The sequence below is a fragment of the Crinia signifera genome, chromosome 2, assembly GCF_055691185.1.
Source record: "Crinia signifera chromosome 2, ASM5569118v1, whole genome shotgun sequence".
In the NCBI taxonomy this organism is placed as follows: Eukaryota; Metazoa; Chordata; class Amphibia; order Anura; family Myobatrachidae; genus Crinia; species Crinia signifera.
Genome location: NC_139218.1, coordinates 397,732,637 through 397,748,364, shown reverse-complemented (window position 1 = coordinate 397,748,364; position 15,728 = coordinate 397,732,637). Strand labels below are relative to the sequence as shown.

General features: G+C 43.8%; 1 protein-coding gene across 1 annotated transcript; it reads left to right on the top strand.

Annotated features, from left to right (window-relative positions):
* The first annotated feature begins 12,660 nt into the window (after positions 1–12,660).
* LOC146058612 (uncharacterized) lies at positions 12,661–13,920 on the top strand. The gene has a single exon (XM_083170887.1). The coding sequence runs from the start codon at positions 12,661–12,663 to the stop codon at positions 13,894–13,896; it is 1,236 nt and encodes a 411-aa protein (XP_083027013.1). The 3' UTR covers positions 13,897–13,920.
* The last annotated feature ends 1,808 nt before the right edge of the window (positions 13,921–15,728 follow it).

Below are 15,728 nucleotides of genomic sequence, written 5' to 3'. Positions count from 1 at the left end.
CACCCCCCCTTCCACATCATATGCTCTCTATTTAACACATTTCACCTATAACTCAAGTTGCAATACAGGCATCTTTCAGGGATGTACTAAAAGCATGATTGCAGAAAGGGATGATCGGGATGATTGAGTGCAGTTCACCTCCAATACACTAGATGTCACAATTTTTACTGATTTTCAACCTTTACGAACTAAAAAAAAAGTCTAAACATCAAATTATATGTCAGTCAGACCACCTAAGTGTCTTTTATCCTTATAATTGCAGTAAAAAGCGCATTATCCCATTTTTATTGTATATTTACCTATATTGTATATTTCCAGGGGGATGATGGCTCTATCTTTTCTATTTAAATGGGATTATCAAGTTTTTTCGCAGATAATTATACCTGGGACCGTTTTCTATGTGTTTGCAGTGGGATGATGGCTCTATCTTTTGTATTTACGTGGGATGATCACATTTTTATCTCAGATAATTACACCTGGGACGGTTTTCTATGCGTTTCAAGGGGGATGATGGCTATAACTATTTTATTTACGTGGGATGATCACGTTTTTATCGAAGATAATTATGCCTGGGACCGTTTTCTATGCGTTTCCCGGGGCGATGATGGCTATATCTTTTCTATTTTTGTGGGATGATCACGTTTTTATCGCAGATAATTATACCAGGGACCGTTTTCTATGCGTTTCCAGGGGGATGATGGCTCTATCTTTTCTATTTTTGTGGGATGATCACGTTTTTATCGCAGATAATTATACCTGGGACCGTTTTCGATGCGTTTCCAGGGGGATGATGGCTCTATCTTTTCTATTTACGTGGGATGATCACGTTTTCATCGCAGATAATTATACCTAGGACTGTTTTCTATGCGTTTCCAGGGGGATGATGGCTATAACTATTTTATTTACGTGGGATGATCACGTTTTTATCGAAGATAATTATGCCTGGGACCGTTTTCTATGTGTTTCCCGGAGTGATGATGGCTATTTCTTTTCTATTTTTGTGGGATGATTACGTTTTTATCGCAGATAATTATACCAGGGACAGTTTTCTATGCGTTTCCAGGGGGATGATGGCTCTATCTTTTCTATTTTTGTGGGATGATCAAGTTTTTATCGGAGATAATTATACCTGGGACCATTTTATATGCATATCAAGGGGAATGATGGCTTTAACTTTTCTATTTACGTTGGATGATCACGTTTTTATCGCAGATAATTATACCTGGGACCATTTTATATGCGTTTCCAGGGGTTATGATGGCTATTTATTTTCTATTTTTGTGGGATGATCACGTTTTTATCTCAGATAATTACACCTGGGATGGTTTTCTATGCGTTTCAAGGGGGATGATTACTATTTCTTTTCTATTTACGTGGGATAATCACGTTTTTATCGCAGATAATTATACCTGGGACTGTTTTCTATGCGTTTCCAGGGGGATGATTACTATTTCTTTTCTATTTACGTGGGATGATCACGTTTTCATCGCAGATAATTATACCTGGGACTGTTTTCTATGCGTTTCTAGGGGGGATGATGGCTATTTCTTTTCTATTTACGTGGGATGATCACGTTTTCATCGCAGATAATTATACCTGGGACTGTTTTCTATGCGTTTCTAGGGGGGATGATGGCTATAACTATTTTATTTACGTGGGATGATCACGTTTTTATCGAAGATAATTATGCCTGGGACCGTTTTCTATGCGTTTCCCGGGGCGATGATGGCTATTTCTTTTCTATTTTTGTGGGATGATCACGTTTTTTCGCAGATAATTATACCAGGGACTGTTTTCTATGCGTTTCCAGGGGGATGATGGCTCTATCTTTTATATTTACGTGGGATGATCATGTTTTTATCGCAGATAATTATACCTGGGACCATTTTATATGCGTTTCCAGGGGGATGATGGCTCTATCTTTTCAATTTAAATGGGATGATCAAGTTTTTATCAGAGATAATTATACCTGGGAACATTTTATATGCATATCAAGGGGAATGATGGCTTTATCTTTTCTATTTACGTTGGATGATCAAGTTTTTATCAGAGATAATTATACCTGGGAACATTTTATATGCATATCAAGGGGAATGATGGCTTTATCTTTTCTATTTACGTTGGATGATCAAGTTTTTATCAGAGATAATTATACCTGGGAACATTTTATATGCATATCAAGGGGAATGATGGCTTTATCTTTTCTATTTACGTGGGATGATCACCTTTTTATCGCAGATAATTACACCTGGGACAGTTTTATATGCATTTTCAGGAGGATAATGGCTATATCTTTTATATTTACGTGGGATGATCACCTTTTTATCGCAGATAATTATACCTGGGACCGTTTTATATGCGTTTCAAGGGGGATGATGGCTATATCTTTTCTATTTAAGTGGGATGATCACATTTTCATCGCAGATAATTACACCTGGGACAGTTTTCTATGCGTTTCCATGGGGATGATGGCTATAACTATTTTATTTACGTGGGATGATCACGTTTTTATCGCAGATAATTATGCCTGGGACCGTTTTCTATGCGTTTCCAGGGTGATGATGGCGATTTCTTTTCTATTTTTGTGGGATGATCATGTTTTTATCGCAGATAATTATACCTGATACCGTTTTCTATGCGTTTCCAGGGGGATGATGGCTCTATCTTTTATATTTACGTGGGATGATCAAGTTTTTATCGGAGATAATTATACCTGGGAACGTTTTCTATGCGTTTCCAGGGGGATGATTACTATATCTTTTCTATTTACGTGGGATGATCACGTTTTCATCGCAGATAATTATACCTGGGACTGTTTTATATGCATTTCCATGGGGATGATGGCCATATCTTTTATATTTACATGGCATGATCACCTTTTTATCGCAGATAATTATACCTGGGACCATTTTATATGCGTTTCCAGGGGGATGATGGCTATTTATTTTCTATTTTTGTGGGATGATCAAGTTTTTTTACAGATAATTACACCTGGGACCGTTTTCTATGCGTTTCCAGGTGGATGATGGCTCTATCTTTTATATTTACGTGGGATGATCACGTTTTTATCGCAGATAAATATACCTGGGACCATTTTATATGCGTTTCCAGGGGGATGATGGCTCTCTCTTTTCTATTTACGTGGGATGATCACGTTTTTATCGCAGATAATTATGCCTGGGACCGTTTTCTATGCGTTTCCAGGGGGATGATGGCTATTTATTTTCTCTTTTTGTTGGATGATCACGTTTTTATCGCAGATAAATATACCTGGGACCATTTTATATGCCTTTTCAGGAGGATAATGGCTCTATCTTTTATATTTACGTGGGATGATCACGTTTTTATCGCAGATAAATATACCTGGGACCATTTTATATGCATTTCCAGGGGGATGATGGCTATTTATCTTCTATTTTTGTGGGATGATCACGTTTTTATCGGAGATAACTATACCTGGGACTGTTTTCTATACGTTTCCAGGGGGATGATGGCTATAACTATTTTATTTACGTGGGATGATCATGTTTTTAATGCAGATATATATACCTGGGACTGTTTTCTATGCGTTTCCAGGGGATGATTAGTGTACCGTCAAGGAATTTGGGTGGGCAGTGCAAGGCGAGCGGACCAGGCCCGCCGACGTCACAGTTGTGGGCATTGCGGGGCATTGCTAGAGGGGCAGGGTGTATTTTGTCCTTTAAAAATCGGGCAATAAAACAGCCTAGCGGGAACACTAGATGATGGCTTTAGCTCTTTATTTACATCCCTACACTACATTTCCCTATGTGCTTCACTATATTCCCCAATACACTGTGTACATCACTACAATACATTCGGCACTACCTCACCCAAAATAAGCTGCACTACATCAATATACTAAATCGCCCTAAACACTGCACGGTACTGTTTTCCTAGCACGGCGCCCACGATCTAGATTGTATGTGTGGGGCTGATATCTCAAGCATCTCATGCATCTTATGTGTTTGTGCTGCATAAGATGTGTGAGATGATGCAATCGACGCAATCGACGAGATTTTTACATTGCAAGCATCTCATGCATCTTATGTGTTTGTGCGGCATAAGATGCATGAGATGATGCGGTCGACGAGATTTTTACATTGGAATCAAAGTAAAACCCCAATTTTATTTGCTAACCCCCCTCATGGGTGAAATGCCCCCCCCCCATTGTTAACACCACCCCACTATTGACGCCAACCCGAAGCGTGGCGAGCGCAGCGGTACGCTTCCTCTGACCTTTTCATACCCCCACTATCCACGTTGGCGTGGAGTTGATTTTATATAGTGTGGCGAGCACAGCGAGCCACCGAGCCCGAAGCGTGGCGAGCGGACGCGGAATACATGTAAAGTAGTCCGCTGCGCTCGCCACGCTTATATAATCAACTCCACGCCGACGTGGATAGTGGGGGTATAAAAAGGTCAGAGGACGCGTACCGCCGCTGCTCGCCACGCTTCGGGTTGGCGTTGATAGTGCTGGTGGCGTTAACAATGGTTATTGGGGGCTCACGATTTTTTATCTTATGGATCCATGAGATTAAAAAATCGGGTCCATCGCGTTGATTGTATGCCTTAAGTACCTTAAACTTAAGGCATACAATCAATGAGATGGGCGCCGTGCTAGGAAAGCAGTACCCACTGCACTACATCACTAACACCCTCCCCTCAAATACGCTGCACTATATCACTAAACACCCTCCTCCCAAATACGCAGCACTACATCACTAAACTACATCCCTTTATACCCTGCACATCCCCCAATACGCTGCCCTTTATAGGGCACCATATTCCCCTCGCCCCACATCTAACCTAGGTAGCCCCCTTGCACCTCCCCCCCACTAATATCAACCATACTCACGGCCACACTCTTGCTGAGACTCACGGGAATCACCAGCAGATCTCTCCGGGGGCCAGAGCGCAGTCCATTGCATCAGGGGGCTGGACAGGGGGTGACCATCAAGCTCCACTAAGCCCATCCAAGCAAGGAAAGATCAGCAGCAGCTGTAGGTGGACCGACAGAGCTAGTCTGCGATTACTGAGGCAGACCCACATGACGCAGCTGCACTGAACATCGCGCCCCCTCTAATCTGATCTGGAGACTTTTTGTCCCCCAGCAGAGGGGCTCCCCGGGACTCTGCAATGGTGGTCCTGGTGCCTGCTCTCTGTGCCCCCCTGAAGAGGTGAATAGAAAACAGTCCCAGGTGTACATATCTGCGATAAAAACCTGATCATCCCACGTAAATTAAAAAGGTATCGCCATCGTCCCACTGGAAACGCATAGAAAACAGTCCCAGGTATACATATCTGCAATAAAAACCTGATCATCCCACGTAAATAAGAACGATATCGCCATCATCCCACTGGAAACGCATACAAAACAGTCCCAGGTTAACATATCTGCGATAAAACCTGATCATCCCACGTAAATAAGAACGATATCGCCATCATCCCACTGGAAACGCATAGAAAACAGTCCCAGGTATACATATCTGCATTAAAAATCTGATCATCCCACCTAAATTAAAAAAGGAATCGCCATCGTCCCACTGGAAACACATAGAAAACAGTCCCAGGTATACATATCTGTGATAAAAACCTGATCATCCCACGTAAATAAGAACGATATCGCCATCATCCCACTGGAAATGCATAGAAAACAGTCCCAGGTTAACATATTTGTGATAAAAACCTGATCATCCCACGTAAACACGAAAGATATCGCCATCATCCCACTGAAAACATAACGAAAACAGTCCCAGGTATACATATCTGCGATAAAAACCTGATCATCCCACGTAAATAAAAAAGGTATTGCCATCGCCCCACTGGAAACGCATAGAAAACAGTCCCAGGTATACATATCTGCGATAAAACCTGATCATCCCACGTAAATAAAAAAGGTATTGCCATCGCCCCACTGGAAACGCATAGAAAACAGTCCCAGGTATACATATCTGCGATAAAACCTGATCATCCCACGTAAATAAGAACGATATCGCCATCATCCCACTGGAAACGCATACAAAACAGTCCCAGGTTAACATATCTGCGATAAAAACCTGATCATCCCACCTAAATAAAAAAGGTATAGCCATCGTCCCACTGGAAACGCATAGAAAACAGTCCCAGGTATACATATCTGCGATAAAACCTGATCATCCCACGTAAATAAGAACGATATCGCCATCATCCCACTGGAAACGCATAGAAAACAGTCCCAGGTATACATATCTGCATTAAAAATCTGATCATCCCACCTAAATAAAAAAGGTATCGCCATCGTCCCACTGGAAACGCATAGAAAACAGTCCCAGGTATACATATCTGTGATAAAAACCTGATCATCCCACCTAAATAAAAAAGATATAGCAATAATCCTACTGGAAATGCATAGAAAACAGTCCCAGGTATAGATTTTCTGGGATAAAAACCTGATCATCCCATGTAAATAAAAAAAAGATATCGCCATCGTCCCACTGGAAACGCATAGAAAACAGTCCCAGGTATACATATCTGGGATAAAAACATGATCATCTCACGTCAATATGAAAGATATCGCTATCATCCCACTGAAAACATAACGAATAAAGTCCCAGGTATACATATCTGCGATAAAAAGCTGATCATCCCACCTAAATACAAAAGATATAGCATTAATCCCACTGGAAACGCATAGAAAACAGTCCCAGGTACACATATCTGCGATTAAAAACCTGATCATCCCACCTAAATAAAAAAAGGTATCGCCATCGTCCCACTGAAAACGCATAGAAAACAGTCCCAGGTATACATATCTGCGATAAAAACCTGATCATCCCACGTAAATAAGAACGATATCGCCATCATCCCACTGGAAACGCATACAAAACAGTCCCAGGTTAACATATCTGCGATAAAAACCTGATCATCCCACCTAAATAAAAAAGGTATCGCCATCGTCCCACTGGAAACGCATAGAAAACAGTCCCAGGTATAAATATCTGCGATAAAAACCTGATCATCCCACGTAAATAAGAACGATATCGCCATCATCCCACTGGAAACGCATACAAAACAGTCCCAGGTTAACATATCTGCGATAAAAACCTGATCATCCCACCTAAATAAGAAAGGTATAGCCATCGTCCCACTGGAAATGCATAGAAAACAGTCCCAGGTATACATATCTGCATTAAAAATCTGATCATCCCACCTAAATAAAAAAGGTATCGCCATCGTCCCACTGGAAACACATAGAAAACAGTCCCAGGTATACATATCTGTGATAAAAACCTGATCATCCCACGTAAATAAGAACGATATTGCCATCATTCCACTGGAAATGCATAGAAAACAGTCCCAGGTTAACATATTTGCGATAAAAACCTGATCATCCCACGTAAACACGAAAGATATCGCCATCATCCCACTGAAAACATAACGAAAACAGTCCCAGGTATACATATCTGCGATAAAAACCTGATCATCCCACATAAATAAATAAGATATAGCAATAATCCTACTGGAAATGCATAGAAAAAAGTCCCAGGTATAGATTTCTGGGATAAAAACCTGATCATCCCACGTAAATAAAAAAGATATCGCCATCGTCCCACTGGAAACGCAAAGAAAACAGTCCCAGGTATACATATCTGCGATAAAAACCTGATCATTCCACGTAAATAAAAAAGGTATCGCCATCGTCCCACTGGAAACGCATAGAAAACAATCCCAGGTATACATATCTGCGATAAAAACCTGATCATCCCACGTAAATTAAAAAGGTATCGCCATCGTCCCACTGGAAACGCATAGAAAACAGTCCCAGGTTAACATATATGCGATAAAAACCTGATCATCCCAGCTAAACACGAAAGATATCGCCATCATCCCACTGAAAACATAACGAAAACAGTCCCAGGTATATATATCTGCGATAAAAACCTGCTCATCCCACGTAAATAAATAAGATTTAGCAATAATCCCGCTGGAAACGCATAGAAAAAAGTCCCAGGTGTACATATCTGCTATAAAAACCTGATCATCCCACGTAAATAAAAAAGGTATCTCCATCGTCCCACTGGAAACGCATAGAAAACAGTCCCAGGTTAACATATCTGCGATAAAAACCTGATCATCCCACGTAAACACGAAAGATATCGCCATCATCCCACTGAAAACATAACGAAAACAGTCCCAGGTATACATATCTGCGATAAAAACCTGATCATCCCAGCTAAACACGAAAGATATCGCCATCATCCCACTGAAAACATAACGAAAACAGTCCCAGGTATATATATCTGCGATAAAAACCTGCTCATCCCACCTAAATAAAAAAGATATAGCAATAATCCTACTGGAAATGCATAGAAAACAGTCCCAGGTATACATATCTGCGATAAAAACCTGATCATCCCACCTAAATAAAAAAGGTATCGCCATCGTCCCACTGGAAACGCATAGAAAACAGTCCCAGGTATACATATCTGCGATAAAAACCTGATCATCCCACGTCAATATGAAAGATATCGCTATAATCCCACTGAAAACATAACGAATACCGTCCCAGGTATACATATCTGCGATAAAAAGCTGATCATCCCACCTAAATAACAAAGATATCGCCATCGCCCCTCTGGAAACGTATAGAAAACGGGACCAGGACTCAATATTGATATTCAAATGCTGGTTTCCTTATTTAATTATATTGCCTTGTTGTTATAAACCAATGCATATGCCAAATAAATGCTGCATCTTTTTTCTTTAATATAAATATATAATTTAAAAGCTTAATGTGCTTGCTGAATTTTGTAAATTCTCAGTTGAAGTAAAAACAAATTGTGACATCTAGAGGTGCGAATAGGAACTTCAGGCAATCATCCCGATCATCCCTTTTTGTGATCATCCTTTTAGTACATCCCCATCTTTCATACAATTCTAACCATCTTTCTCATATGCAAATGTTCACAAATTAAGGGGGCGCAGCCCCTTACGACGGTGTGAAGAGCGCCCGTAGGGCGCTATGAATCACCTAGTAGATTATATATAATGTGTTTCCATCTTATTTTACACTGTCTGTTTAGGATGGGTGTGCGATGCAATGGGTTAGCCGTCTGTTCTGGCGCATACACGCTGTTAGTGTAAAAATGAACAATAAAGTTAATACCAAATATCACTCTGATCAACCAATGACAGCACATGATTGTTTGATTTGTGCCATTGCTAAGATGGCGGCCTATGGGAGAGCAGCCCCATTCTCTTCCGCGGAGCTGCGAACTCTGGTCTCCGTTATGGAGACCAGGCTGGGGCGTGCCGGCCCTTTTATTACAAACCGGCAGAAGCGCCAAGCATATGCAGCGGCCCGCAGGCGCATATTCGCGCGCACCCACGTGCGCAGGACCATCGCACAGCTGGAGCGGCGATGGTCTGATCTCAGGTGGCTCCAGCAAATACGGGCCAGCATTGCTCGATGTAAGTGTTTACCCATTAAATGCCCAATTGTACAATATTGCTGACATGACCATTTTTAAACCAATAGGGTAACCTTGCCTGATCCATGAGTTAAACATGGCATACAATATATGAGTGCTACTTCCTGTTTGATACCCTGTAATGGTCATAAAATATGTTATTGGGGAGGATTAATGCTTGTGATGCTTACAATGGGCCAAATGTCACAGCATACCTGCCATGTTACAGGCTGTGTATTGTAAAGGCCACTAAGGAGCTGTTTGCCTGTACAATTATCAGTACTTATAACCTTTGCATTTATAGGTTGATAAGGCTTAATACAAATTACCACTAATTGCCACTTTTTTGATTTTTCCCAAACACAGCACGTGATCGAGCAAGACAGGCCCGGGAGGAGGCAGAGACGTCCCAGGCCCAGGAGGAGGCAGAGGCGTCCCAGGCCCAGGAGGAGGCGGAGCCAGCTATGGGCGAGGAGGGAGAAAGTGAAGAAGGGGTGGCGGAGTAAAGGGATGAAGTGGTGGAGGATGTGTGGGCAGTGGAGGCGGAGGTGGTGGCTTTCGACCACGAGGTGGCAGCCGAGGAGGAGGTCGTGCCAGCCGAGGAGGCCCAGGAAGAGGGGGAGGATGAGGAGGCCTGTGAGGTCGAGCAGCCGCCCGAAAGTGGTATGTATACATAAAGAATCATTATTAATTTTGTCATCCACTATTTGATATGTAGCACTGTTGCAACAAATTGGGTAGCAACAGACACACTTTGGGGTTAGATAGGGTGGGCAAACCATCCCTTTCATCCTGGACACATATTAATGACACAGGTTGTGCGGATGGCTTTCAGGTCGATTTTAAGTGCCACTGAACCTGTGTAGCTAATCTGTATCCAGGAAGAAAGTGATGACTTGCTCATGTAAGGGTTACATGTCCCTGCTGGTTGCATACAATCTGTAGCCTCATATAGGTGAGTAGAGTTTACTGGTGATTGATCTTTGTAAACTAGATTCAGTGTGGCATAAATGGAGTATGGACAGGCGTGGCTTAGACTGGAGTAACAAGTGGTCAGTGCCCCTGGGCCCTCCTCTAGCTAACCACCGCCTGCGGTCTGCATGTATGTTTTGCACCATAATTGTGTGTGGATTTGGTCTTAGTAATGCTTTTGAGCATGGGAGTGGGTTAGTGCTGCAGCTTCCCCTAACTGGCATTCTGACAATGATTTCTGGAGCAGACCATCAGCAGCCAAGCCATGCTTGATTGCACAAATGTACTGAGCATTCCTGAGAGTTGTGTAACTCCCCTGCCAGGCTCCATCATATAACAGACAATGAACTTTGTTTGCCGAATTGTGATTGGTGCAGCGCGTGACATGCTTCTCACAGCTTTGTCATGGGTGGGTTTGGATTGAGAAGGAGCAGTATGACTGTGAGGTGTTTGACAGAGTAAAGGGTAGAGGGCCAAAATCAGGCTTTCCATGTATGTATAGGTGTATGTCTCATATATATAGTTATATATGTGTATATATATATATATATATATATATATATATATATAGAGAGAGATATATATATATATATATATATATATATATATATATATATATAAATATATATATATATATATATATATATATATATATATATATATACACACACACCTGTCACAATGCATGTTTAAAAAGTAGGTTTGACTATGTTAAATGTATGCATGAATATCATTAGTCATTTTTCAATTTGAATTTCCTCCAAAGATGAGCCTGCCCAAGCAGAGGAGGGTCGCCGTGGGGCCCTCCTTCGTCTGCGAGGCCTGATGCGCCAAATGTTGGCACTAATGGACAGCATCATTGATGCAGAACATTAATTGTTTGTTTGCAACGTGTTTTGTAATAAATCGTTATTTAAAGTTCAAAGTTGTCAGTGTTTTTTTCTAACATGCTAAAGTATATGTGTAACTTGTTTAAAATCTTTAAAATAAGCAAAATGTACATAGTGTATATAGATGTATGTTAGGGTCACATGCTGTAAGGGTTAATGTGTGTCATGAATGTAGTAGGAATGTGGGTCAGTATAGATGAGCATTTAATTGATTGAAATTGATAACAATCCCTTTTGTAGGAGGTTGCCTAATTGCCTAAGTGGGTCATGTGATCGCTGTGTGTACTCAGTACAAAAGTGTTGGATTGAGCGTAAATACTCTGCATCGGGGCGTACGGACAGCTTCCCGTACGTTCTGACACGGTAAGACCGTGCTTGTGCGGGAAGACCGTGCAAGAATCTGTACGTTTTCACCGCACACGCACGGTTTGTATGTCGTCCGTACACACGCCCTGTTCTTAAAGAGTGAGTCCGTCCGAATGCGGAGGACACGTGGGCGTTTCTACGGACGATGCCCGCACGCCGCCGCACAGCGTGGCGTGCGGACCGCACCGTAAGAATTCGGGAATATCCGCACCGATCAGAATAAGGGCCATGGTGAGAATAGAACTCATGACCTCAGCGCTGTGAGGCAGTAATGATAACTGTGAGGAGGCACAAAATAGGGCTTGCCTGCATTTGTAGAAATGAGTTACCCTATGGCCCAAGTTTTATATTCTTAAATTAAAGCCCTCAGTCTGCAGAGGTTACAAACAGGAAGACATTCAGAAGCACACAGTAAGGAAGTGTTCCCTTTAGAAAAGCCTTCCTCCTTCCCCTTTGGAAAGATTGACAGCATGGTCCACCAATCCAGAAGGAAAGATCAATCAAAGGGGGATTGTGGGAGAGAGGAAGTGGAAGAAGAGGTGACTGTGTGAGGTGAGGGGCACAGCTATAGTCACTGGAGGTTGGGGTGCTGTCCCCTCTCTGTGTAATCAGTGAATAGCCATTCTGTGTGCTCTGCTACAGCTGCCAGTGTTGCTCAGGACTGTAGGAGATACACTGATACATTGTACAGCAGCTTGAGGAGACTTTGCAGAACTGTGAGTGGACTTTGTTAGTATAATCCTGCTGCTGCAGCTGCTGCTGGTTACTGGACTTCTTGGTCTCCCTGAATAAAGTACAAGCTGTTTTCATTGTTACCCGCTCTGCTGTGTGATTCCTGAACCCCAGGGTACCCAGGTCACCCGGTATCCTCACATTTGGAGGCAGCGGAGGGACATCACACAGTTTCTGCAGAGATTACAAGGTACTGGATAGAAGCAACAGTAACACTGCAGAATATCAGGATGGAGCGTCAGCCAGAAGTTGTGGTCAGCAATCAAGGGGAGAACACAATGAGAGAGCAGGAGAAGTTTTACCATACAGCACGGAAACCTCACCTGCAAGGATTTTGCAGGATGAAAGGTATTACTTATGATGGGACTGAGACCCGGGAGACACTGGTGCTGAGGTTGTTGGAGTGGGATCGGGCGCACCCAGAGGATCCCAACCACCTGAGTGATGATGAAGAGGTGCTGACAGGCAGTGGTATCAATGCATCCAGTAAGTTACCAGAGTCCACCACTGTTACTCCTGCTGCATTACAGAGCTGGCTGGGGGCACTTGGTGATGGTGCGACCCCACAGGAGAGAGCTGGGGTAATCCAAGCAATACTTGGGGTACAAATTCCTACTGGCGGTGGATCTCCAGAGTCACCCCAAAGTACTGGCCAAAACAAGCGACACTTGGGATTTAAGGATGTTCCCACATTCCGGGAAAATGAAACAGACATTGACACTCACCTCCAGATCTTTGAGAATCTCATGGAGGTGCATGGAATAGAGCCAGCTGAATGGCCAAAGTACTTAGGGCCAAGTCTCACTGGTAGGGCTTTGGAAGCATATCAGGCACTAACTCCCCAGGAGTGTAAAGTCTACGCCAGTATAAAGAAGGCATTGCTAGCCAAGTTTCAGATCACTGCAGAATCTTATCGTCTCAAATTCAGAACACTGAATAAAAGTGGGACTGCTTCCCACCAGGAGTTTACTAGTCAGCTACGGCAAAACTGTGGGAAATGGCTTGAAGGGAGGCAGGCCTCCACTGCGGAGCAGATCATCAACTTAATCGTGGTGGAACAGCTAATGATTAAGATGGCACCAGAGGAACGGGAGTGGGTCATGGACAGGAAGCCCGATACACCTGAGCAAGCTGCGGAATGGGCTGATGAATATATAGCCAATCGTCCCCAATGGAGAGCCGCGGCTGCAAGAATCCCAAGAGCAGAGAAGCCCCCTGACAAAGAACCGTTCATCAATAATATTAACAAAGGAGTCTATGTCAGAAGCACCACCGAGCAGCCGCCCAGATTTAGAGTGGCTAACCCAGAACATCGGAAGTGTTACCACTGCAATCAACCAGGGCACTTGCTGAAAGACTGTCCACGCACACGAGGACCATTTCCTGGGGCTAGACCAGCCCCAGTCTCTGTGGTATCTTACTCCACGGAGGATTATGGTGAAGAGGTCATCCAGTCAGATACATAGGGGATGGCAGATGGGGTGTACATTGTGGATCTGGTACTGGGGGAGGAGAAGGCAACTCCCAGGAATATGCGAGGGCACCTACAGACTGTGGTGGTGGAGGATCAGCCGGTTCAGGGCCTACGAGATTCTGGGGCCTCACTCACTTTGATCGAGCCAGACCTGATTCCCGCATCCAGGGTGATTCCTGAACAGTATGTACGAATTGCCACCGCCGGGGGACAACAGACCGACATCCCCATCGCCAAGATACATCTAGACTGGGGAGCTGATCAAGGAATTGTGGAGGTCGGAGTACTCAAGGGGCTACCAGCCAAGGTCATCCTCGGAAATGATCTGGGACAAGGACTGGTGACAAACTTTGTCCAGGCAGTGACAAGAAGCCAAGCCAAAAGAGTTACCCAGGCTATGAAACAGAAACAGCCTACCCAGACAACCACGGTGAGTGATTCTAGTCCCTTATCTAACACTCTAGAGGTAGACTTGGGGGAGGTGGACCGCACTGAGTTCCGACAGGCCCAAAAGACTGACCCCTCCCTGAGTAAATTGAGGAGTGCAGCTGACCTGGGGCTGGAAACAGCTGATGGAAACAAGATAGTTTGGGAAGAGGAATTACTGTACCGACTGGTCGTTCCTCAGCCTGGACAGGAAGCTGTCATGCCTACTAAACAGTTGGTGGTACCTACACCATATAGAGTGCAATTACTAGCTCTTGCTCATGACATCCCCGCAGCCGGGCATTTCGGCACCCGTAAAACCCTGGCCCGACTGCTACGGAATTTCTTCTGGCCAGGGATTTCTAGAGATGTTAAGCAGTATCGAAGCACCTGCGATACCTGCCAAAGACTGGGGAAGCCTCAACGGAAAGTGCCTCTGCATCCATTACCTATTATAGGGGAGCCCTTTGCCCGTGTTGCCATAGACCTAGTTGGACCATTAGCTATTTCAAGTCATACGGGCAAGAAGTACATCTTAACACTAGTTGACTTTGCTACACGTTACCCTGAGGCCGTGGCCCTATCATCCATTGACACAGAGCATGTTGCACAAGCACTGACAGACATCTTCAGTCGGGTTGGATACCCACAGGAAGTAGTCACAGATCAAGGACCCCAATTCCAAGGCGAACTTATGCAAACCCTATGGGAAAAGTGGGGGGTTCAGCCTCTTCGGACCTCCCCTTATCACCCGCAGACCAATGGGCTCTGTTAACGCTTCAATGGAACACTTAAAAGACTCCTACAAGCGTATGTACAGTCCGAGGGGAAGGACTGGGAAAGAGCTCTACAACAACTTCTATTTGCTTATCGGGAAGTACCTCAGGCATCTACCGGATACTCCCCGTTTGAACTCTTATACGGTCGGAAAGTACGGGGGCCTCTAGACCTGGTCAAAGAGAGTTGGGAGGGAACTTTTCAAGAATACCAGCAGCCCATTTTGCAGTATGTAGAGAACATGCGAACACGGATGAGAAGACTGCTGCAGTTAACTGAAGAGCATCTCCGGGAATCACAAGAAAAGCAAAGGGAATGGTACGATGCTCATGCTCAAAACCGGGAGTTATATCCTGGGCAAAAGGTCATGGTGCTTATCCCAGTGCGAAGGAACAAACTGCAGGCCACCTGGGATGGACCCTACACCATGGTAAGACGCACTGGACCTGTCAATTATGTGGTCTCCCTAGATAAGGGAGAGAAAAACCTACGCACCTTCCATATAAATCGACTGAAAGCTTATAGAGATCGTCAAGTAGCGACCATGGTAGTGTGCTGCCCTCCGATGGAGACTCCAGAAACTGATCCGTTACCTGACCTTTTGGGAGCTGCTAAACAGAG